The following is a 26,335-nucleotide window of genomic DNA, read 5'->3' on the forward strand; positions in this document are numbered from 1 at the left end:
AGAACAGGAAATGTTTTGTCTTCAATGGCTCTAAAAACTCACAAATTCAGAAATTACCTATAACATCAGTTCACACAGCCATGAAAATATGAGATCAATCTCCTTTTAAGAATGTGATAAAAATGACACTAAATCTGCAAGTATAGGAAACAAATTCAGCCAAGCACCAAAGAGCACGTAAAACACAGTCTCTAATCCCAAAAGTCCACTGGATGCGGAACGGCTGCGGAACAGCTCCGGCATCCGGCAGCCCTCCGCAACAGATACGCAGAGTCCTAATTTTGCCGGATGCCGGAGCACGGCGCATGAAGTACGCACAGAGCAGGTCGCGCGGGACGGAAAATTGTGCGCAGACACAAAATAAGACATCCTTATTATTTTCAAAATAAAATACCCCGTGCTCACGGTGGATCGTATATCACATCTTGAAGATGTCATAATGGGCGAGGACAGACCTGACGTCAACAGGTCAGAGGTTTTCACCCGGTGGACACCATGGACGAGGAGATGCTGATTCTGGAGGTCCAAAATCACAGAATAATCTATAACCCGTCATATCGTTTTTGTAAAAACACCCATAAAAAGGGTGCGGCGTGGCATACCATAGCAGGAGTAATTGGAGTGGATGCTAAATTACGAATATGGTCCAATAAATGTCCTCTGGATGGACACAATAAACTGTTTAAATAGTTTTGTGGTTCTCTATAGAAACTACAACAGGCTATATCACGCGATTATGAATTCGCGAGATCTCGTGAGTCCTCCCACTCCAGCTGTCCGGCGGAGCCGCAAAAGTGCGCGTCACAGACTGATCCAGTGAATGTTGACGAGCGGGCGGAGGACGGAGCCGTTCCGGAGACGTTCTGCATTCAGTGGAATCACGGTGTAAGACCAGACTTAAACCATACACACAGAGAAACAAACAAACAACAAAAACAAAACGATACAAAAAAAAAAAACAAAACAAAAAAACCTCTGACCGGACAGGCTCTGTGCGCCTCGATGCTGCGGCGCTCTGAGTGGGTGCCGCCCCCCTCCTGCCTGATACGTTCCTGTTGACTACAAGCACATGACCGGGCGTGTTTACACCTGCAGCCGGACACACAGCTCCAGCCCTCGCTGTGACTCTGGCAGGGGAGCCGTCTGTCCACACTGACACCAAAAGCAGCGTTGTCGTTCAGCCGAGGCTCACTGGGAGTTGGTAAGTTAGCTTCATTAGCCTCATTAGCCTTATTAGCTCCATTAGCTCCATTAGTAGAGTCAAGGCTTTCTGGTTGTTCTGCGGCTCTTCCGTAGCAGCGGCTGCTAAGTTAGCATGCTAACCTAACTGCTAGCCCGCAGCTCGCTTCACCAGCATCACCACCGGGCAGGCAGAAAGTAATCATTAAATTATAACATCAGCAACAGAACACATGACGCTCTTTTTTTCCGGCTTAATATGTAAAGAAAGGTGTGCTTGTCTTTACTGTAATCTTGCCGTAGCTTCGTTAACGTAGCTGCTTCGTGACCGATGTAGTTAGTGTTTCTATTGGAAGCTAATAAAGTGGCTGGAACAGGAAGCAAAGGATGATTAAAAACATCGATGACAGCAATGCCAGTGTTTGTTCAGTGAAGCTGCCACAGAGTGGCCTTAACCCGTGTCAGTCTTTTACTCTTGCATGTTACAAACAATATCACTATTCGAGATAAATCAATTATTATTTTTTTTTTTTACCTTGGGAGGATCTTTTGCTCCTGTCCCAGGAAGAGCCACAGAATGAAGGAGAAAGCTACTGTCACTTGCTTAATTTTAAGTGACAGATTTATTTCCTGCACAGCTGTGAAATTATTTGAAAATCTTTTAAAATCTTTGCACTAGCTCCCAGTCAGTCACAAACTAGATCTTAATGCTACTGCTACTAGTTTACAAATCACAGAACGGTTTGGGACCAGAATACATCTTTGATATGTTAGAGAATATAAACCTTGCAGAACTCTGTGATTGGACCCATGGACTCGGGTCAGCTAGTCCAGACCAGAGTCCTGACTAAACATGAAGAAGCAGGATTTAGCTTTTATGCTGCAAACAAGTGGAACGAACTGCCAGTGGAGGTTAGATCAGCACCTAATCCACGTTAAAAACATTTCTGCATTGTACGTCTCTTAACTTATCCAAACAGCTGCATATTCTTTTAAAAAAATTAATTTAATTATTTTATGAGTTACTAGTTTGATTTGATGCATCTCACTGCTCTTACTTGTCTATGTATGTTCTGTATGTATGTAAAGCCCATTGAATCGCGTTTGTGTATGATATGCGCTATATAAATATGCTTTCTTTGCCTTACCTTTCCTTTTAATTGAAAACACGTCTGTTTAGTGCTGTCTTTGTATCCACACATATTTTGCCTTTTAACTCCATGCAACCCCCACGTATCTGTTTTCCAAGGAGGGAAGATCGATCCTCAGCCACAGGCTCCAGGAAGCCAGCCCTCTCACTGTCCACCATGGATGAGACAGATGTGGAACGTAAGCTCCTCACTTTAAATTTCCTCTCTTCCAATTAGTTTTGAAACCTGCCTCTATTTAGTTGAACTGGTTGATTTACTCTATTCAACACAACTTTGAAAGCTGTGCCATATATATATATTTCCTTTTTTGGCTCATTCAGCCAGTAGTTTTACTGCACTGGTCACACTAACTTTGTCTAGTCTTTTGTCTTAACTCTCTTCCTCACTATGCTAAAGCTTCCTTTTCAATTTTGCCTTTTATGATGCGTTTTCTTCGCAGAGGTGACCCTGGCTCTCCTAGATGCAGCCATTGATAAAGATTCAAAGGTCCAAGAGCAAGTCAGGAAGTCTATGTTAACCCTTGGAAAACAGCAGCCTGACCGAGTGTTAGCCATGTGTCAGGACTACCTCCTGAAACACCCAAAGGTAAAATCTCAAGATACGCCTTTATCAAGATAAATATGCTGCCGGGTTCCAGCCTCCAGTCAGAGCTATCTATTAAAATAGATCAGAACAACTGTGGCTGTTATCAGTGTTCCTTGTTCCTGCAAATAGTTATTGCAGGCAGATAAGTATGAAAACATACTAACACAAAACCCCAGCTAACAATAGTCTATTGCTAAGATGTTAATCTTGGTTACACTTGAAATGCCTTTCAGTACCCCTAGCATGTGGGCTGTTGACTGGTTAAAGACAGTGTCAGCATATAAATCAACACGTTTCACACTTTCACAAGATGTAAACAGTGCAATAAATAGTTGTATGTTTTAATATTTTAGCTCCAGTCATTAAGTTTGTACAGATGCATTTGTTTTTTAGTTTGTATAGATTCTTGTCATTTACTTTCCTGAAAATGTAATAAATTACCATAGTATTATAATTCTAGAAATTTTCATTCATACAGTTTGCAATCAGCATTTTCCCTGCATGGGCCAATAGAATACAAAAATAGGGGATCAAAACAGTTAGTTATAAAATAAAAAACATTAAGTTCTTTGCTTGTTTTTTTTTTTTTTTTTTTTTTTTTTTTTGTTTTACTTGTAGCACCTTTTCTCCAAAGAAATATCACCACAGGGTTTTGAAACAGCTTGTGGCTACACTATACATGGTGCTGCATCATCTTATCATTGTCACACCTCTCTGACATGTGACATGTGTATCAAATGATGGCATAATTTCTCTTCAGAAAGGTCTCGACATTGTACGTTGACTTCCCATTTTTATTAGTATGGTGTATAAAATACTCAGCAGTCATTTCACTTTGCATATGCCCATGCAAAAGCCAAAAGCAAACATTACAAGGTAGAATTTTTTCTTTTTGGTAGAGATAAAAATATGCTATTCACATCATTGGCATTATATTTGTCTTCATTCTTCTTCTTGTCTTCATTAACTATGGTCTTCAAATGTAATGGATGTATTATTGTCTTCCTTGCTGTCTTTCTCGCCTCCTCCTCCTCCTATAGCTGGTGGTGAGCCACAGAGTTGTGATTCTTCAGACTATTGAGCTGATTGCTGGTTGCAGCATAGAGGAGATCAGTTCCCCCAGGATTAAAAGCATCATCTCTCTGGCCTCAGAGGAGATGACACGATCAAAGGTAAAATATGTCATTCTAAATATATTATTTTTGTTGCGAGAACAGCTAACAGATGATATTTCTTGCTGTTTTCTCAGGAGGTCATCCCTGACTGGCAGCAGGCAGCCAGTAATATCTTGGTTGCTGTGGGTAACAAGCACATCAACGACATCATGGAGGAAATACTAAGCAAGTTTCAGCCAGGGGTCCTACCTCATTTTTTTGTCGTACAAACACTAGCCAACCTCTCCGATTCTAATGGTAAGGTGAAATTTGCATGCATGAACACATTGCTATTAAAATGATTTAATATTTTCTGTCCCCATCACTGTGTAATACCAACATCTCCAGCATACCTTTAGGAACATGACTTTAACATTTGTATATTATCCCTTACTTTCAGAGGAAGTTGTGTATGAAAGCATACCATTAATGATGCTCTCTTCTCCATGTTCTCTAGTTTATGGCATGGTACCCTTCCTGAATGCTATTCTGGGCACCATGTTGCCTATGCTGAGCATGGCCAAACAGGACAACATGAAATGGGTCTTCTCATCTGGTAAGAAACTCCTATTATAATTTATAAGCGCCAAAGTATTGTATATCCTCTGTTGCAATCATGAAAAACCTCCTCCAGTTTTTCACCTTTAAAAAAAAAAAAAAAATAAATAAAAAAATAAATTCAAAATGTACAACTCTTCTCCCAGCATGTTTTACAGTTTGTCATCACTTTTTTTCTCCCCCTATTTTTATTATGTCACTCTGTTGTTGTTGTTTTTGGGTTTTTTTTTTGTTTTTTTTTTTTTTGTTTGTTTGTTTGTTTTATATTGTTTTGTTTTCTCCTCTCCCTTCAGCTCTGTGCCATTTTAGTGACAGTATCTTGGAGTACCTGGCTAACTTAGACAAGGCTCCAGACCCCACAGTTAGAAAGGACACATTCTCCACTGAAATCTGTGCTGCTTTTGACATCCTCTTCAATAATTGGTTGCAAAGCAGAGAGTCTAAGGTAAGGTCACAGTAGTGTTAGGTAATTGAAAACATTTTGATACAAAGTGGACCACACAAATGAAGAAATGACTGAACATTTGACATTAAGTGTTGTGAACATGCATAAAGGAAGCTGAGCTAAGATGTATAAAGCTTTATATTTTAACTACTGTATTGGATACAAAGAAGATGGTGGCAGTCCAAAGAACATGCTTAAAGAAACTGCACTACAGAATAACTGACAAGAAAATCGCCAAAGAACTGAACTGTCATCTTGCCCAGTAATATAATTATACACACCACTGCATTTTTATGGTTTAATTTTGTTACCCCTTCTAGTTAAAGCTTTTAACCACAAGCACCATGCGTTAGACGTGCTGCAGTCTATTAAAGTATGTTGTTTGTTTCATCACTGTAGTCACCACACAATTCACTGTGTGTGTAGTTTAACTATCATGCATTTGTGGGGCATTACAGAGGCCAGGTAGTTGGTCCCCAAGAATGTCAGTCAAAATTTAGGAACAAGGAACAAAATGTACAAAGACTTAAGTGAAAACAAAATAAAGTTAAAGTTTTGATTCCGTAGTCCACTCTACTTCTTGAAAAGTTAAATACAGATCTAGGGTGCCATTGCACTAAATGAAATGGCAGTTATTTTTGGTAATGACTGAAGTCATATGATGTCTGATTTGGTCGGATTAGTTTCACTTTTTTATTGTTTCATATCTCCAAACAGTTATAGATACAAACAGTTGCTGTTCCTTATTTGTCAACTGATATTCTGTTTTTCTGTGTGTGTGTTCTAGCTGAGGCTAACTGTAGCTGAGGCAGTTGGCTCTATGTGCCATCTGATGTCAAGTGATAAACTGGAGGAGCAAATCCCCAAACTCATTCCTGCCATCCTGTCCTTGTACAAGAAAAACAATGAGCACTATATCATTAGCAAGGTACGTATGGACATTAGTGTTAGTAAACTGGTCCATTTTCAGAGGGTGATAATTCTTTTTCCTATGACTTCATCTTCATTCAGAGTCTGTGCCAAGTGCTTGATGCTTCTCTCAGCATGGGCAGCAGGATCCTGGAGACACAACTCGACAATCTACTCATTGTATTGCATCAACAGGTATGCTCTATGTACTCACACAAGGTCATACTAGACAGAAAGCATTCTTCTTGAAATTGCATTTCCCCTAAAACAAGTTATACTGCATCCAACGTCTTGTTGACCTGACTTTTTAACACACATAACTGGAATTTTTAACTTCTTTTTTGGATTGTTAATACACTGGTAAATATATTTTCAATTCATAGATGGGATTAGAAAAGGCTTGGATTGTAGTGCAGAGCATTCAATCCCAGTGTCTCAATCTTCCTTTTTTAGTGACAAACCGTTTACAATAATGAAATCTGTGGCTGAATAGTGTTGGTGATTGTCTTCCTTATGTTACCTTTTTAGCTGTGTTAAATGACTGTCAATATCACTGCTGTCACATGTTATTGTGTCAGCTGATACTTGGCCTGATGTCTTGATTGTTGCAACATTTTACAAGTGACTCTGTCAGTGAAAGTCCATATATGCATCCACATGGGAGTATTTCACCACCAAGTTACTGCAGTGGTACGTTTTACATCTTAGAATTGAAATTTAAATTTAGAATTTAAAAATTAATTTGTAAGCACCAAACTAAATGTGAATAACTGAAGTTGTCAAGTTCATTAGGGCCAAATAAAATACTTAAAAAAGAATTGAAAATGGTGGTTCAACAATGTAAAGCAAACAGACTTTGATTGTACTCTAAACTTGTTTGGCATTGTTCTATTAAAAAGAACAGATGGGATTAGCTGTCCCTTGTACAAAGAAATAGAAGTCACTGAAAACTATCATGAAGATTTATACTTTTTCTTTCTTTATTAAATACAGAACAAATAAAACAGAATCTTGATAGAAAGTTCTGTTAGTGTTAGCCAATATAGTCCTATGTAACTTGAATGTCAGTGCTCTTATCATCCTATCACAGAGTTGGATGTCCCACAAAGTTGATAATGTTTGAGAGAACAGCGTACTATTTCTTTTGTCTCCTCCAGGTGTCTGCCCCTGTTGATTACAACAACCCTCCTACAGTTAAGAACCACAATGAGGTCCTGCGCTGTTTCAGTTTGCTCGGTACTGAAGCTCCTCAGTTGGTGTTTGTATTGTTTTAATCATGATTGACTGTTGTTGACGCTGTGTTAATCCGCTGTGATTCTTTAGACGGTAATAGGAAGTGGTCTTGTGGTGCAATGGGATCAGGCTTTTCTACCTATTTTAGTTCTGTGGAGTCACAAGAATAGTAATGAGATCATTCATTTGTGATCCAGGCTTGTAGTTCACCACAAGATAATCATATTAACTGTGACTTTCAGTCTACTTCTCCTCCTCTCTTCTGTTGTTTATCTTCTCTGTTTTTTGTTCTCGTTTTTGTGTTCTTGATAGTATTTTCTACTTTTTCTTTCCTCTAGCAAACTCCTTCCCAGACCGGTTAGTCATGTTTGTGCTTCAAAAGTTGGAGAACAGTAATGAGCGGAGCAGGATGGGCTCACTCTCTGTCCTTCGCCACCTCATCAATTCTACCAGTGAGGAGACCTAAACATACAGACTTGTCAAATCTGCTAATCTCTTACTTTTCACATGCCTGTGGCTCCTTTTTCATCAGAAGACAGTAAAAAACAATCATTCATTTAGTGAGCCCTGACTTTATTTATTTTTATATTATTTTTATATTTGAGTACTCCTGAGGCCTACATGATTTCCTTTCACTTTTTTGCTTGCCCCATTTGTAATGAGGTTATTTATGGCTATGTCTTAAAGGGTTAATGTGTGTACGTTACAGCTTCAACAATGGAGAGTAAGAAGCTGCTGATTCTGGCCAGCATCAGACAACCAATGGCTGACCAGAGTAACAAGGTAACAAAGATCAGATCAGTCCCCATGTTGCTTCCCCACTGAATTTAGATGAGATGATAGTTGTTGTTGTTGTTGTTGTTGTTGTTGATTTTGTTTGTTTTTATTTTTTAACTTAACTGTTTGGATTTTCTGAAGATATTTACTGTTCAGATAAGTATGACATTGTTATGGCCCAGTAACTGATTCTGTCATTCTATCTCTTAGGTGAAGAAGTGTGTGGTCCAAGTTATCAGTGCGATGGCTCATCATGGTTATCTGGAGTTAGAGGGAGGAGAATTACTGGTTCGATTCATAGTTCAACACTGTGCTTTACCAGATACATACCAGGTGAATTCCCTGTGTTTAAGTGTAAAGCTGTTCAAAAAAGGTGAAAAAAAAAAACAAAAACCTATACATAGATCTACTATATTATATACATATGACAAATGCATACATGCACTACAAATAAACATAATGAAATTTGTTCAAACTTGATATCCATTCACATTAGCGTTTTATTGATGTACATGCACCTGATTATGTGTCTCCAGCGTGGTGATAGGCCCACAGATCCAGAGGAGGTGACAAATGAGGCTCTGAGGACGATTTGTGACAACACCCTTCATCTCCTGACCACAACTGTTGGACGGCTAGCTGATGTGCGTAAACTCCCTGTCTACAATTGTATGATTTTTGTCAGTGATTAATTAATTAGTTGCCAAAATAATGACTTAATAAGGTTTTGCTGATGTTAGTTTTGCAATTTATTTTTATTATTTATTTATTTTATTTTTTAATCGAAATTGAGTTCTTAGGGTTTATATATAACCCTCACTAGCAATTGCTGAGATGCTTAATACATGTGTTTTGCGTTGTAGGTGCTATGGCCCAAATTGCTGTACTATTTGACCCCGCCACAGTATAGCAATGCCACCACTCCCCTGTGTAAGAGTCTCATTGTGCTGGGAAACAAGAAGAAAAATAACCAAGAGCCCAGCTTCAACATAGACTTTAAGCAGGAAGGTAGGAGGCATTGGTGCAAGGTGCAGCTATATAGAATGTTGTATGTGTTACACATTAGGTCTACATTGAAGAGTAGGTGTTAATTATACAAAAAGCAACATTAAAAATAAATTTAAAATAAGTTTGCCTTTTATGGTTGATTTTAAGCTAAATGTGGCTTATCTCTCTTCCAGTCAATTTGCCCTCGCCTCAAACACTAATGGTCAGACTGCTGGTAAGTAAAGCCAACTGCATGACCTCTGCAGTTTAAAGGCAAACACAAAAGCTAATCTGTTAAAGCTGTTGGCTAAACTACATATGCTTTGTCCGTATTGTATGGAGTAATGGCTCATTAAACATCCAGTTTCATTAGAGGGTAGAGATTGATTTATTTTTTTTTTTTTCTTTAATGTAATTAATTCATCACAACCTGTGGTTTACAATCATCGCATGTCATATTATATTTTTTAATTACAATCTTATTTCTTTGGAATATATTCTATTAACATGTTAAAGTTGTACTGGCCATCTACGCAACATGGGAGAAGTAGGAATAGAATGATAATGCGCCTCAAGTATTTCAGCTGTTACTGCTGTTTTGCTGAAATACAAACAAAATAATGGTTGCAATTAAAATGAGATCTGATGAGATTTGAAAGTAGGAAGCACAAACTTACGTGTCTGGTGCTTAATGGATTTCTTTTTATCTACTTGTATGTCATGGTCTGTTGTGGCGGTCCTAGATGAATGGAGCATTTCCGTTCAGTAGTAGAGGTCACGGAATGCCATCGCTAGCTCTCCTTCAAATTCTCAGTGCCAGCATTCACCCCAAAACAGAGAGTCTCTGGGAGAAGGAGATACCACCTCTGCTTGCTATACTCGAAGGTATGGAGATAATGTCTTCTTTTTTTTTTTATATATATCTTTATGGCCAGTAATCACTCAGGAAAACAGGGTTTAATGCATGCAGTGAGTTGATGCTTCCTCGCCTCATTTTTATAGCATTTGAGCATTTGTAGAGATTGTGGTTTATTTGAGCCATGTCCTCTTCTGTCTTTGTGTACTGTTTTAGCCTATTCTTCTATTATATTGTAGTCTAAATGTGTTTCACTCTTTTCAGAAACAACTACACAGAGCCTGAATAAGAAGCACTGGGATGAGAAGATGCTGAAGGTGGGGATATTAGCATATTCACATTGTAATATGTCACTGTTCTATATATCTGAATAAAGAACATGATGTTGTGATAATAGATACACATTTTACTAGTACCCAAGTTAACTGATATTTCTTATTTATTTTGCCTTAAATCCTCATTTGGGCAGATCAAAATTTAGGCTGTTTATGTTTTTGATGCAGCAGTGAGCTTGTGCTGTCTTTTCATATGGAAATATTTAAATCAGACTTTCTCTGAAATGATCTCCAGCTCTTGTCGAAAACCTTGGCTACAATTGATGATGACAAGTGGGTCTGCCAATTGGCAGCTGAGGCAACAAGATATCTCCCTACGTACAACCTCGCCTTGGAGGAAAAGGTAACTGCATTCAGCTGCATCATTTCAACAAATAGAGAGCGAGCTGATTTACAAACTGCTTTGCTAGTGTTAGAAACATTTATCCAGTTACAGTAATTGAATGAACATAGGTGGCTGTTTTTTAGAGTTGCCAAGCCCTCAAAGAAAGCTATAAAAGGCATTTCTCGCTCTTGATACAACTGCCATAGTTTCGTCCCTCCATCTCCCCAGAAGGCTGCTGATTTTACAGTGACAGTTAGTAATCATGAGTTTTTCAGAAATAATATAATGGGTGATAGTAGAAGCTTACAAAAGTAATTTAATGAGAATCTATAAGATCTTGCCACTCAGTGAGTGGACCCAAAATAAATGAGGGAGCAAAGTAAATTATTGCTTAGGAACGTACATGAAATACCACTTATATTTTCTGCATACATGAAAATATTTTAATTATTTTTTTTTTAACCCTCAATTGTAGAGTTTCCTCTATCGGTGTATAGGAGTGACTCTCCAGCAGTGTTTTAATAAGGAGGTGGTTAAAAAACAGCTGCAGGAAATCCTCCTTACAGCACGACACAATGACGCTGTTGAAAGAGAGGTACAACTGTGATGATGAAAATGGAAATTACAATTTGCTATGGGCTTTTTAAAATATCCAGACTGGGTCAAAGACCTACCGTTTGATTCTGTTTTCCCCATTTTTTTTATTTTTATTTATTTTTTTTTAGGGAGTTGCAATGGGTATTGGGCTCTGTGCTAACAGCCACCTAGAAGGAACTCTGGCTAAGCTGGATGAGTTTGGCAAATCAGACGCCTTCAAGAAGTCACCAAGCATCTTCAACCTGCTCAAAGTACAAAAAACTTACTAACAACATATGACAAATGACAGTTTAATTAGGGATATCGATTGGTTTCTTTTGATCTGCTTGTTACCTCAATCGTCTTTTGTTTTGGTTTTACATTCTCCCTTTTTCTAAGGACCGTAATGATGTTGAAGTGGAAAAGGTGAAAAGCACATTAATCCTCTGTTATGGTCAAGTGGCTCTGAATGCACCTCCAGAAAAGATCCTGAACCGCATTGATCAAGACATCCTTCGCTGCATCAGTAAACACTTCAATACCAAGGTAACGAGAATGCTGTGATGACATGGCAGTAATTACTTTACAGACAATGATGACAATGACAAATATAAGAAACAAGGGTTGCCTTGTGTAGTTTAATCTCCACAAACCAGTTGTTTGAGATAGTGTAGCTGATAAGCTGTACGTTGAAGTAAGACACTAACACAGCCATTCAGTATCAGAAAATACTACAGATGGACTCTCAATTTCAGTCTACTATGGACCATCTCACTGCTAGTGCTGCACAACTCCATTGAACGACAAGATATTTTCACAATGCTATTATAACTGCATTTTCTCAAGTCTGTGTTGAAATCTCTCTAAACATTACCAGCTAAGGAGTTCTGACTTGTGCAACTTATTGTGTTCACTATTAAATGAACATGCATCCGCCTGCGTCTGGCTTTACTGCAGGGATCCATCTGTAGCTTTGTTGATGCCTTTCACAAAAAACTGGCTGAAAGAACATTTCTGGATGAGTGAGCAGAACTTAAAGCTGTAGTCACCAAATGTATTTTTTTCAAACTCATGACTTTATCACCTTTACTTCATACAGGTTCTGGGGATAAAAGTAGAGACAAAGGTATCGTCACAGGCGTACATGGGCTGTTACTTCTGCCAATGAACTTGCTCTTTTCTCCCTTTCATCTTGCTCTTCTTCCGTGAATTTCTTCTGAATTTGTATTTCTGCTCTGCACACTTTGGTGAAAGTCTTTACTAAATGTCTTTAAACCAAGAAAAAAACTGATAAAATAATGAAAATGCTTTTTTACATGGCATCAGCTAGATTTTTCCATGGTTGCGCTCAAGCTCATAAATAATTCATTAACCCTGCTGTTGTGTTCCTTTCGGCTAACACCCATAGTGTTGTTGTATTAGATCTTTTTATCAACTTCAGCTCTTGTAAGCATTACAAGTTTTGAACTTGTATTTGCTGCGTATGTCCTACAGGCCTCATTTACCTGAGCTCATACCACTTGTTTTTTTTAAGGAAAAAAAAAAAACAGTATATACAAATTATTTTGACTATAACAAATACTAAGATGAAACCTAACCTGAAACCTCACTGAAATGTTTACCAAAGTCACTTTTTTGAAACCAGTTAAATTATCGAAAATGTAGCACAAAATAACAACTTTTGTGTTCCTGATCAAAACTGTCCGGTATTTATTTATTGAAAACAAAAACGGGGAAAACTACAACTATACTACAAAAAATAAGCTACACATAGCTTGAACCATACACTGCTTGAACATATTCACAGTTTTCTATTGTAGCACTGAAAAGATAGTGCCGTAGTGTCCTGTCCATGGTCCTCAGTTTTGCCCTCTCATGTGCATATTGGGCAATATGCTGAGGTTGTTGCATGTTCTTTACAAATGTATCCATTGTATCTGTGGCACACAGCTGTTATTTTTATTTTTATTTTTTTTTATCTCTTGGTGCACACAGTTGGCACCTCTTTCTTTTGACTCCACCCTCTCTGGTTTGCGTGGATGTTACTGAAGGTTGCCTGGTAGCCATTAAGGGGCATAATGTGTGTGTCTGTCTGACTGACTGACTGTGTCTGTGTGTGTCTGCGTCTGCTCAAAGACACCTGCATGTTGAGGTGTGAGAAAGGAGAGTAGATATGTGCTTGAACTGTGTTTTATACACTAATTGTAGTCTTACCCATTCATTTCCATTGACCAGTCATTTTTGACTGGGAACACCATGGGTGTATACAAGTTCAATAAAACACGCACTTTTTTTTAATAAAAATATTTCAAATTTATTTTGTGTTTTCAAATGCCATGTGTGAACAAAGTCATGGAACCTCATGACAAACGGATGAAATTTAGTGCACTTTTTTAGAGACTTGTAAAGCGGTCAGATTTTTGACCAGAACACAACAGGAGGGATAAAGAAGCTATTTGCAAGTTTTGCTAAGATTGCTAAATTTAAGTTGTTGCATTCTTTTGGAATAAACTAATCAATTGCAAACAGTATTCATTGGAAAACGCAAAACACCACAATTGACTTCAATAGTGTTCACACTACTTTAACACTCTTACCCAGCGAACTGTGGCTTTAAAGTGACAAACTACCAAAAACCTTTGGCATATCAAACAATCATTCTGTGTAACATTGAAAGATAGCTGTTGAAAACGTCCATTTTGATGGGTAACAGTGGCAGTGGTAAGCTTGAACTGAAGCTTTTGCAATGATTTCCACATAGAGCTGATTCTGTTGGAAAACAGCGCCAGAAACAGTTACTCTCTTTGTGTTTTGTGTTTCTCTCCCAGTTGAAGGAAATTAAGCGTTTGGGGGTTTTGTTCATAAGGTTAGGGTGGACTGGGAGGATGACAAGCAGATCATTGTAGGATCACCAATGAAATCAGACATTGTACTGGTGAAGAGGAAGCTGGAAGATAACTCTTAATTTGATGATTAGTTTTCTTTCTGACCTTAACCAATGGTCATGAGGTTTCAGTGGTGACTGAAAGAGCTAGATACAAGCTGCTGAAATGGGTTTCCTCTGCAGGATGGCTGGACTCAGCATTAGAGATAGAGAAAGGAATTGTTACATCTTAGAGGGAGCTGAGAAGTAAACCCACTGTTCCTTTGTGTTGAAATCAGCCATTTGAGGAGGTTTGGGCATCTCTTTGTAATACATCTTGGTTGCCACTAGAAACTAGCTGGAGAGGTTATATTTCTCATCTGCCGTGGAAATGGTGTTTTGGGTGCTTCAGAAAGATTTTGAAAATACTCTTGTGGAGAGGGATGTTTGGTCTACTTTGTGAACCACTGCAAATATGACTTTAAGACTGAAGAAAATGGATAGATGGGCTTTAGATACCAGTCATGACCAAGATCCGCCAAAGTAGAGTTAAAGAAGTGGTTCAGGTGGTTGAGGTGGTTTATCACTCTAACCATTCTTCTAAAAGTAACCTAAGATTGCATGAACAACTGGCATTCAACACATTAAGTTTTGAAATCAGCTCAGATTTCACAAACGTCTTGGCCTTTACTGAATAAAAATTAATACAAATAGTTATTATTAAAAAAAAAAAAAAATCAATCTTTTGACAAATCTGATCATCTTTTCTAATATGGCCATATCATCTTGTGTGTACTTGAAACATTCACTAATTAATCCTCAGTGTGAAAAGCCTTTTGAAAAATCGTTTCTTGAAAAATCAACAACTTATGTCTCTAGCTCTCAAACTCTTCTTTCACTTCTTCCCTGCTGCAGGTGACTGGCTGTTGAACCAGTGTCCTCTAATCACAAAGCATTTTGATTTTCTCTCCATCCAGAGGCATGGAAGATCAATCTACAGTATAACTTATAGATTGATTAAATTGATTAATGGATTGAGTGCATTAATTGTTTGCTCTTGCTTAACTACTTTTAGAGTTGCTTCTTGGAAAGGGAGCTTCAGTGCGTGCTGTTGTTTGCATCTTTGATAATTTGAAAAATGCAATTATAGAGTATTCTTCATATTTAACCCATTTTTCCTCCCAACCTAAATATCTTTATCTGTGCATGTCCTATCAATGTTTCTGTTTTGTTTTTGTATGTCCCTTCTCTTTATGTATTTTGTCCATCTGCATTTGTGTACCTGTGTGTTTGTGGACCTAATCCAGGACCTTACTATGAAACTGAGTTTGATCCAGAGTGTTGGCCTCATAGCCAAAGCCATCAGTGAATGTGTGAAGAAACAAGGCTACATCTTCACTCGTAAACAGGAGCTCATTAATGTTATGCTGGTCAGTATGAAGACATATCAAGGTACTGTCACTTATTTTCAAACCATTTTATTAAATAGTTTTCTGATCCTTTCTCCTGCTGTTATGTTCACACTGTCCAGGATTTTATCAAGGCAGAGCCAGCAGATTCAATGAGGACTCCAGTACGCCACCTTGTGATGAATACTTGTGCAAATCTACTGTATCCTTCAGTAGAACAGCCGGACCCTCTGATCTCTGAAAACTAAGATTTACTAAATGTCAACAGCCATCTTTTTCTTTCAATCTCTTTAAAAGTAATACGTTGAGTTTATTATTGACAATCTTTGGTATAATGTTTAGTCCATAAAAATATAGCCTACAACACGGTGATTTCACTTAAGATCCCACTCCCACAGAATTGTAACTACAATGTATATAGCAGACAACACATAAGCCAACTCCGGATTGATGTAATGGCAAAAACATGTTTGTCATTGCACATTATCCATAAAAAGTCTGCCATTTCCCTATTTGCACTTGAGTTTCTATGGCTTTATCCTTCACCTTAAGTTCTTAAGGCCTCTTGACCCGGCACTGACTGAGAACGAAAGCTTTGACCTACTAAAAGTGTGTGTGAACAGTGTGCTTTCTCTGCCACCGGAGACACACACTCCAGAGAAAACTAAAGAAGAGGATATAGTAGACCCGAAGCAGAGAAAGGTGAGAAAACAGATTTCTGCCCTCAAATCCAGTTCTGCAATTGCGATACAAACTTCACGCTAAACCACACAAGTAACATATTCTCATCAAGTAATTTTTTTTATTTCTAGAGTACAGCATGTCACTAGTAATATGGAAATTTGTCTCGTGTGCATAATAAACAATATTTAACAATTTGCAGACACCATTGTGTTACCAGAATAACATCTCCAGATAAATCTGAATAGGCATTGTACAAAGACACACTGGCTGCGCTGCAGGAGCTACTGAAGAGTGTGCTGGCCAGGGATCCCACACCTGATGGCCTGCAGAGTGTCTTCAAGGTGAGGCCTGATGTTTATGACTATCTGGCTTGTTTGATGTTTTTGCTGCTAGTGTACTGCTTGCACTGCACTGCAACTGCTAAAAGCACCCTATTGTAAAATAATTTTTAATACAGAAGCAAATCACGTGTTCTTAAACAAAAAGCTCTCTGTGTTTTCACCCAAGTCTTCTTGAATTGTTTCTCATGAAAAGATGGGTTTAAATGAAATGTCACACATGAAGAAGTTACTTTCCTAGCCTGTCTTGTATCTACAGTATCTTGGATGTCAGTGAAATAAAGGTTATTATTGTGTTATTGTCCTGCACAGCACATTGAGTCATGGTTGAACTCTGGACAGGACTATGAGAGAGAGAGAGCTGTCACAGCTACTGCTCATATACTGGCTTACTACCTGGATATCCTGACTGTTAAGGTACACACACAAACATACAGATACATTCTTGGATAATGTGGATTCAAAGTTACAGATGCAATCGCAAATATTCCACTGTATTGTTGGATCATATTTTAAACCACGTGTCAAACCATCCATCATTATCTTCACACTTCATGATCAAAAGCAGTAAAGCTGGTCATTGTTCCTTCTAGAAAAGCCCCCTAGATTTCTATTGATCTTTGGCATCGCTTGCTGTTAAGGCTGGTAGGTGTGTTTCTTTTGCTTCCTTGATCAGAACATGGTTTCCTTCCACAACCTTGGAGCTCTGCTAGGTCGGCTTTCTCCACGCTGTTCTGATCCTCACCCAGCTGTACGTGCTGCTGCTATGGACTGTATATATTCACTACTTTATATACAGCTACGATATGAAGGTACTTATTTGTAACATAAAATTTAGTTAAAAGAAGAAAAAAAAAAAGGTTTTGACATGTTGCACCAATGGCTTCTGAGTATTTTGTTGAATAGAGATGAATAGCATTTGTACAATTGGATGTTATTAATCCTGTAAAGCTTGTTGTTTACTTAACTTTATTGCCACTCATTTCTTTCTTATAGGTTTCGCACTAGATTATAAGGATGAAGCCGTCGACAGTTTGCTGCTCCTAAAAGACAAACTAGAAAACCCTGACTACTCAGTTCTCTATAAGACATGCTCTGACCTCACCAAGGTACATCAGGCGTCTCTCAATCTGAGCTTTTATTTAGCTTATTTTAAATAATTTTGCCTCTTCTAATGTAAATTGTAGTGTCGATAAGTAAAGTTCTCAACAACAACAATGCTCTTAGACAGTTTTCTGTTGTTACGCCTTTACTCTCTTTAACTCTGTGCAAAGATAATAATTATGTTTACATCAATACATTAGACAAATTTACAACCCATATAGTACAAAGTGTGTAATGCCTCTTTCTTACATGTGTACCAGGTGATGAGCAAACGTCTGCCCCAGCAGCAGCTGACAACGTTGGTGTTCATGTTGTTCGAAGGGCTGGTCGACAGTCAGACTAACTGCTGCAGAGCTTCATCAGTCATTCTAAATACTCTGCTGAAGAACAGAGGAGGCGGACTGCAAGAGCTGGTAGCTATAACATGCATGCAGCCATATCTTACAAAGCCCCTTGTTACATTGTTACATCTGTATAGGATTAGTACACACAGAGCTTGTTTGTTTCTGTCTTTGTCTGTATTGTATGGTGTATATTTAAGGTACCAGAGATGCTGGAAGTGCTTCATGTGCGTCTCCAGAGCATCACAGAGGAGCAGGTGAGATAAATGTATTACTTTATTTCGCATTGTTATTTAGAATATGTTTCATTGTTTTAACAACTAAGTCACACAGGCTCTTTTTGCACTTTTATTTTACAATAAGCTTTTGTATCTATTATTTGTATTATATTAATTATTTTTTTCTCAGAGATAACTTGCGTCTCACTGGCAGAATGAATTGATTGTTGTGTTTGTGTTTAGGTGAGAGTTGCAGTAGGACAGACAGTACTAATCCTGGCTTCTCAGCATCTGCAGACTGTTATTAATACACTAGTTAACCAACCACTTCCATATGACAGGTATATATTCCCACAAAAACATGTAAATAGATATACAAGTTATTTGACTCATAAAAGCTGACGATTTGCTGAATTTATTTGATATTTTAGGAGACAAATTAGTCTTTTTTTTTTTTTTTTTGCTATTTTGTATAAAAAATGTATATATATTTATTTTTTTCTGTCTTTCTGTTCAGTTGGACCTGCGAGATGTGGATGGCCTTGGGAGCAGATCCCATTGTAGCCAATCAGATCATAGAGATGGTGATGGAGAAAATTCTCATCATGGCGCCCTACGTAGAAATGAAGGGGCCCATGTTAAGAGGGGGGACAACAAAAGTGGCAACAAATCAGTCACTAGCAGTAAGTCATAAAACATTCACAGACATCTCAAGCAGTGTTGATGCTGAACAAACATCCATGCTGTACTGGAAGCACATTCCACCGACCTGGTTGTGTGGTCATTAATAAATGACTGATTGATGACTGCATTGAAATTCAGATACAGTTGCTTTCATACAGACACACACATTCCCTCTGATATAAATAGTGATATTGCACCATTCAAAAAAAACAATTTGTAACGTAACAAGTGCCCAAAAGGTTTCTACCATTGTTTGCTGCTTTTTTTTTTTTGTTGTTGTTTGTTTGGAACAAAAGATTCTTTCTTGATACTTTATGTATGTTTGTGTGTCCTCTGTTTTCAGATGACATGTGGCCTCAAAGAGTTGTTGTTAAATGGACAGAGTCAGGAGCCAGCAGTCAGTCAGTTTCCTCAGCTCTTCTCCTGTCTCACTGTCCGACTCGGAGCAAGTGTCGGCGTGTCAGCACCAAAAGACAGCGCTAAACACACGGCGTCTCTCCATGTGGCAGGGTGGGCATTTTTCCTTTTCCTAATGAAATACAAATTATGCATATATGTGTTGAAAATGTTATATTGGCTTTGGCCTGAATTGTTTGGTCCAATCTTTTTTTCCTCTTTTCAGGGTAGCAGCTGATGCATTGAGAATCTTGTTAGCACGAGCCCAGTTAGATGAAGTAATGAAAAGACTGGATGAGGATAATGCCTGGGATGCAATGAGGGAGCTGAATACACATATTACTGGAATTACACTACTAGCAAGGTACAAGCAGTTACTCACATTGAGCTAACTACATGAATTTTGACCTTTTAATATAAATACACACCAGCTACAGGATACGCTGTACTATACAGCATTAGAAACTAAATGTATGATGCTCAGTAACTCTATAAGAGGTCCAGTAATGTTTAAATCTTTGTTAAATGAATATGCTAGGAACTTAAAGGGCTGGTGAGATCCATCCATATGTTTCAAGGAATAAGATATAATTGTTCTTTTGTCCTAAAATGTGTTGTCTACAGGGCGATGGCTAAGCATGCTGGTCCCAGGTTACCCGCCATTGTGGAGTGCCTGTGTCCTTCCCTGAACAACATCTATGAATGCCAGAGAGTCACTGTCACTGCTTTCTTCTCTGAGGTGATAAATCCATAGTTATTTTACCCTGGATCTGTGTTAGGAGGAAGCCCAGAGTCTTGTTGGTCTGACTGGAATGAACAATACAGTTTCTGCTGTCCGTTTCAGCTGCTAAACCATCATGTGGTGACGGAGCTGATGTTGATCGATGTCTTAATGAACAACATGATGGAGAGAATATCGGATCCCTGTTGCGCCGTCCGCATGCTATCTGTGCGAGGCCTGGGCAATATTGCCATTGGATCACCTGAAAAGGTAAATATTCTCGCACATTTTCACACATACAAGTGTACACATTCTCTTTGGGCTACTGTACAGCTACACTGTAGCTGCAGGGACACTCATCGCCTTCTCCTCCTTGCATCCCTCCCCCACCAGGTGAATAAATATGCCAAGGAACTGCTGGCAGCTATGAGTTCAGGAATGGAAGAGAAAGATGATCCAGGTAAATTGACTGCAAATTCTTTTGCTTTGTTGGTTAAAATAAAATTGTAGTGCAGTACTGTACAGTCATCTAGTTTGGAATTCACCACATTCATCATGTTTACCACCTGTTCAGCCACTCATCCTGGATGGGTGCTCATGGTAGAAATGCTCCTCTTTTCATTCACCTCTGCAGGTAAGCTGATTACTCTTGAGGCCATGTCAGGTCTTTCTAAAGTTCTTCTGCATCTGGACAAGAAGAATGTCCATCTACTGGTGGTTTACATCTTCATGAAGATAAAACCATTCTTGGAAAGTGTAAGTTTCCTTTTTGATACAGTACAGTGTAGATGTAACCTTTACGTGTTTTAAACCTTTGGTTGCAGGTTTTCTGAACTGCACACACATAACACTGATGCTGTCTATTGTTCTCACCCAGGAGAATGATGAGATCCGTTGTGCTTCCATTCACCTGATGGGGAACCTGTCTAAGTTTGGCTCTGGTGAGCCAGTATTCAAAGACCAGATCCACAATGTTCTGGTCAGCCTGCTGCTGCACCTGGTTGACCCGAACCCACAGGTGGTCAAGGTAGGAAATCTGCTCTCCCACATAAATACACATTATTACAACACAGCACAATATTAAGTGTGAAGATTTACGTCTACATTGTGTCCTTCAAATATGGATTTTCATTTGTGTATGTCCAGGCGTGTAAATATGCGATGCGTGTCTGTGCTCCTGTGGTGGGGTCAGAGCAGATCACAACCATGTTTCAAAACCACCTCCACGACGACAAGAGCTTGCACTATGGAGAATTCATCAACGACCTCACCAAGCACCTGGTGAGAGACACACGCATGAAAACAAGTATCCCTGCATGGCTGGTTGTTGGGAAGTTTGCATCTTTCCAAAATGGGTTTGGTTTTTGTCCTTTTCTTTTCTCAGTGCTTTTACACAAATTATTTTGCATTAGCAGCATAATATCAGTGCAACAGCTCTGTTCCTCATGCTGCACATGACCATTTTGTATGTTACCACTATATTGGAAGCACTCAATACCCAATCACTATAGTTACTAGGGGTGGGAATCTTTTATTATCTCACGATTCGATTCCGATTTGTCTCTTTATATATATATATATATATATATATATATATATATATATATATATATATATATATATATATATATATATATATATATATATATATATATATGATTGACAGCACTATATATATATAGTGCTGTCAAACATGGTTTCCTCATTTTGCAAACCTTGCACACTGTGAAGCTCATGTCAAGCTCTCTCTTCCTGGGTATTTGGTAAATAGGGCCCTATAAAATCCACGATCATGAAAAAATGGTTAATTGGTTAATTGGTGAGAGACTAGACCAGACCCCTGCAGAGACCAGAGACTAGAGCAGACCAGAGACCGGACCTCTGCGAAGAGTAGAGACCTGACCTGATCAGACCAGGCTAGACGAGACACCGGACCCCCCCTCCAGAGATAACCCCCTGGTTGATTATGGACAAAATAGAATTTGGGGAAAAAATAAAACAGATTTTATAGGGCTCTGGGTAAAAACCAAATGAGTCCAAATATTTGCCTTCAACGAGGGCGGGGCCAGTTGAATCTGTCTTTCCTCCTTGTTTTGGTGCTTACTGCACATGTGTATGTTCCAGAACCAGCTCTGTGCTGACGTCAGGATGTCCCAAATACAAAATGGAGGCAGACAGCCTGTGAATTAGTTTTTATTTTAATTTAATTGATTCTGAATCATAGTAAATGAGAATCACAGTTCTTCAATTTTCCATCAATATTTTGGTACACCTCTAACAGTTACTGTACTTGTGCTAAAATATTCTCGGTGACCAATATACAGATGCTAGTATGTATGTTGTTGCCTTGTGTAGACAGCTCGACTGATTATCAGGACACACAATGTGACTGGGTTGTGGTTGTGTGGACTTGATGTCATGCAAAATCAGATTACTTTACATTATTGTCCATGTTTGACGTTAAACACATGTTTTGTTGTAGATCCAGGACTTTCCAGGCATGTTGAACTTCTACCACATATCCGTTATTCAGTTCTTCAAGAGTAACTGGCCTGAAGTCAGAGCAGGAGCAGCCATGTTTATAGGTATGAGCACAGCACCACTACATTATAAGCATCAACAAGTAAGAATTCAGAAAATTTGAAATCTAAAATAATGTGTAACCACAGCCATACAACTTTGTCACAATAAAACAATATGTTTGATGTAAACTGCCTTTAAATTATATTCATTATGGTTCATCAGGGTTTCTGCTGGGAAATCTTCCAGAGGAACATTTCTCCCACCTAAATATGGGAACCATCACTAAAGGTGAAGAAGCTGACAGTCTTCATTTTCTTTCTTCATTGTCTTGGCCTGCTGGTTTTAACCGTGTCTGACGTCTTGGGTGTGTACGCAGGTCTAGTGATGCTGCTCCAAGATCCAGATCCAGCGGTGAGAGTGAAGGCGGCTGAGGCCATGGGCCACTTTCACTGACACACACACACACACACACACACACACACACACTCATTTCCACTTAGACAAATATCAGTGTTTCCTTCATTCGCAGGTTATATGCCACCACTACATTGAATACATGACAACCCTACAAAATTGTGCAAATCCAACATTTTAAATGTGCAATGTTGAAAAAATGATCCAAACAATGCAACTCTAAGATTCATTAAAAGTTAAGCAGGGACCAAACAGGATTAATTGTGGCGCTAGAGGAACTTGTGTTGCATAATGTAATGTACCAGTATTATCATACAAATGACCACTAATAATACACATATATACATACACACAGTATTTATCTTTTAGCAGCTTTGATTGGCTCCCTTTTGCATTTGATTGTGGGTCTTTATAGGGAGTGTTAAATCCTATCTGTTCTTTAGTGACCAAAGACTGTGTTGTTTGTAGCATTTATTGTTCAGTCAGTGTGATCAGAGATATGTTTCATGAATCAGATATACCATATTTAAAGAAGTTTCAAATACAAAGTTTGACTTGCAATTTTTTTGAAATAATATAGTTTCTTTAGATAATTCTTGCACACTAAAAATTACATCACAGAAATATTTAATATGACTGCCTGGTAGCTAAAGTGTGCGTGGGTGTGTGCATGTGAGTGCGGTCAAACAATTGTGATTATTAGAGAATAGTTAGTTTTATTTTCAGGCAATCTCCACTTAATGTCCCAAAGACTCTGATCATCCTTGGGCTTGCTGAGTTTTCTCCCTGCCCTCTGCCAGGATTTCATTTAGTTGTGTGCTGTCATGGGTACGTGTTTTTAAAAAGGCAAAGTCTCTAATAAAAATGAATAGGTAAAATGATAAATCCTCAAAAACTATAGCAGGACTTAAATGCCTTGTGTTGTTCATAGTTGTTGTAGGAGGCAGCTATAAAAGGAAACCGGACCATTATGGCATCATGGCTGTGTTCACTAGTCCTGATCATCCAGTCAGCTTTGCCCGTTCAGCAAGGTTAGCCAGCAACTTTCCTAAAGAGCAGGAATAATAATTACTAATAATGCTGTGAGAGCTTTAGCTTGCACAATGACTTACTGGCTCAGTCCAGATGAAAGAAAGTCATTCATGACCTCAATATGACTCACCTCCATCTCTAAGACATAATGAAGCCACATATAGATCACTGCCACTCCTGAAACTGAATGGCCAAAACATGACCATCTCTGTAGCAGCCCCACACATCCTGCTGATCCTTTGATCGCAGCATTACAGCTCATATGGCATTGATCAGAAAAAAGTTGCCAAAACGTCTGAGGTGTTCTGCAGCCACTAATGCAAAACAAATTTGTGATGGTCCAGAAATAGTCATTTTCTCAAGTTAACTTTTTTACTTGTCGATGTAATTGACAAGAACCAGCCAGTTACAGCCAGTGAAACCCAACAGTGTTGCTTGGTAGAACTGACCTGTGTGGCCATGCTGAAACAGTTTGTGCCAAATGTGTGTCATTTAATAGCACTAGAACAATGTTGCTAATGATTTTTTTTTTTCCCCCTCTCTTACTTTGAATACACTCAATGTTGCTTTGGTGTCGGTCATTCCATTGAATGATAAGTTTGTATAATTTTAGGGTACACTTTTGGGTATGCGAGGGTCTTAATGTTAACAGGGTTGTCTTATGTGTGAATGGCTTTACTATTTTGTCTTTAAATGAATTCATCCTTGTCCAATAAGGAATGATGCAAACTGATCGATTGTTGTCTCAATTTGAATTCATTTGGTGACAAAAAATGTTCAATACAGTCAAGTGAAGCAATAGATTAATACATTTTTGTATTTGAAAGACATTTAAAGTATCGTGTGTATGTTTCTGTTGCATTTTGCCATGTGGTCACTTGTTTCAGAACTGACCTTCATAAGTATCGACTCAGTATCAGTTTTTTCGCTCTTTGATAATGAAACGATAAAGCACCTTAGACACTTGATTCCCCCCCAAGCAAGCGGATGTAAACAAAAGCTAGTTAACGTTACATTTACCCAGTAAATGTAATGGACGTCAGAGAAAAGGCTGCTCCTCCTCCTGTATTTATGGATATTGATGTTCTCCAAACAGGGACTTGTGGCTTCTAGCACTTTCTAACACTATGGCTTGGTTTGGGGTGAATGGTGAATAGGAATTAACAGTGTTCTCAGTTTTAAACACTGTTACAAACTTTATACAACAAATCAGATTTTTTTTTTTTCATGTCATATTCCTGTTTTTAACATGTTGAATGTATGTATGTCCTCAGTCTGTGTGACTCACAGAGGTACGGCTATTACAAATGGTTCACGTTCTACTGTGTTCAAGTGTGAATGAGTGCATCTCACTTTTCCTGTTGCTGGATCAGAGGGGATGGTGGATGAAGACTGTCTATGTATTTTACATGAAAAAAATAAACAGATCCATTAAATCAGACTGCTTATTTTTGAGTATTTTGTTGAAGTAGGACAATCAGATTATAAATTAGAATAATTTGCTTTGTGCGTAAATGGTGATTCTGTCACCTCAATCTTAATTTAGAAGGTGTGTTCAGTTTGATTTAAAAAAAAAAAAAAAAAAACATATCTACACACACACACACAATCACCCTCATAACTATTAAAGAGGGTGAGGTTTCCCGTTTTTGTAAAAAAAAAACAAAAAAAACATCTAATGGGAGTGTATCTTCTCCTTTATCCACATGGGAGCACCATAGAGCCATATATGTGGGCAATGCAATAAAGATGAAATTTCTCTTCCCTTCCTGTCACTGCATCCCTGTATGTCCTCCTCTGGACTGTATTACTACACTTTATTCGTCTGTCTGCTCTTGCATCATGTTCTATCTTACCAAAGCTTACTTTGGGAATTTGTTCCTGCGATCAGTTATACATCATGTTACCTCCATACGACCAGTGGAGAAAATGATCTCTGTCCTGATTTTGTTTTAATTTTTTTTTTTTTATCTATTCTCAATTTTTTATTTTTTGTCTGACTCATCCAAGACTAAAGCTGCGAGTGGAAGAAAGTTACATTGCGGGAATTTGAAACTATTCTGTTTTGTGTGTGTGTGTGTGTGTCCTGTAACAGAAGCAGTTTGAATTCGAACCAGTGAAGCTCTTGCATAAGCGCTTCAGTTACAGACAGACAGCAAACAGAACTCAGACGGGGATATCAGCATATTAGCAAACACCACTCTCTGAGCTGGATATTTGGTTTTGTCTTTGTTTGTAAATCGGAGGAAGAGATGAGCTTCATTTGTACTGTATCTAAATGTTAAACACCAGATTGACATATGTCTACCATCTTGTGATTCATTTGTTCTGATGAAGAAATTCTGTGCCCTTTTGTTACTTGTGTACATATATTTGTGAAGCGATTAGTGTGTCTGTCTCTGTGTAATGAGGCTTGGGAGAAAGGGTCATCTCCTGTCCATAAGCCTCTGATAATATTGACTCCATTTTAATCGGGCCTGTTGGGCAGGAAGGCCATGAGTGTGTGCATGTTTTACATATTTGTCTTTTCAGTGTGCA

General features: G+C 38.4%; 1 protein-coding gene across 2 annotated transcripts; it reads left to right on the plus strand.

The window, feature by feature from the left end:
• Nucleotides 1-799: 799 nt before the first annotated feature.
• Nucleotides 800-25,227, plus strand: mroh1 (maestro heat-like repeat family member 1). Of its 2 annotated transcripts, XM_029504438.1 has the most exons (45): nt 801-1,201; nt 2,429-2,508; nt 2,770-2,915; nt 3,956-4,087; nt 4,165-4,327; nt 4,527-4,625; nt 4,921-5,072; nt 5,860-6,000; nt 6,084-6,176; nt 7,139-7,217; nt 7,553-7,666; nt 7,924-7,997; nt 8,202-8,324; nt 8,528-8,635; nt 8,855-8,999; nt 9,173-9,213; nt 9,722-9,863; nt 10,099-10,151; nt 10,405-10,512; nt 10,970-11,089; nt 11,220-11,342; nt 11,470-11,616; nt 12,170-12,196; nt 15,241-15,363; nt 15,465-15,544; nt 15,903-16,044; nt 16,272-16,367; nt 16,677-16,781; nt 17,041-17,176; nt 17,361-17,473; nt 17,729-17,881; nt 18,010-18,066; nt 18,271-18,368; nt 18,545-18,710; nt 19,055-19,221; nt 19,334-19,471; nt 19,732-19,846; nt 19,952-20,098; nt 20,222-20,288; nt 20,463-20,584; nt 20,706-20,855; nt 20,975-21,109; nt 22,311-22,413; nt 22,574-22,639; nt 22,728-25,227. In XM_029504438.1, exons 2-45 carry the CDS (start codon nt 2,487-2,489, stop codon nt 22,802-22,804), a joined length of 4,908 nt encoding a protein of 1,635 aa, XP_029360298.1. In that variant the 5' UTR covers nt 801-1,201; nt 2,429-2,486; the 3' UTR covers nt 22,805-25,227. The 2 variants fall into 2 exon arrangements, with proteins under 2 accessions (XP_029360299.1, XP_029360298.1); XM_029504439.1 differs by lacking the exon at nt 12,170-12,196 and having other exon boundaries at nt 800-1,201.
• Nucleotides 25,228-26,335: the final 1,108 nt, after the last annotated feature.

This window comes from Echeneis naucrates, chromosome 6 (assembly GCF_900963305.1).
Source record: "Echeneis naucrates chromosome 6, fEcheNa1.1, whole genome shotgun sequence".
Lineage (NCBI taxonomy): Eukaryota > Metazoa > Chordata > Actinopteri > Carangiformes > Echeneidae > Echeneis > Echeneis naucrates.

Excerpts from the sequence above, each read along its gene's own strand:
- mroh1 (XM_029504438.1), top strand. The coding sequence starts at position 2,487 with ATGGATGAGACAGATGTGGAAC. Across the intron at positions 6,177-7,138 it reads TCATTGTATTGCATCAACAG|GTGTCTGCCCCTGTTGATTA; the intron begins GTATGCTCTATG and ends TGTCTCCTCCAG. Across the intron at positions 15,364-15,464 it reads AGCTCATTAATGTTATGCTG|GATTTTATCAAGGCAGAGCC; the intron begins GTCAGTATGAAG and ends CACACTGTCCAG.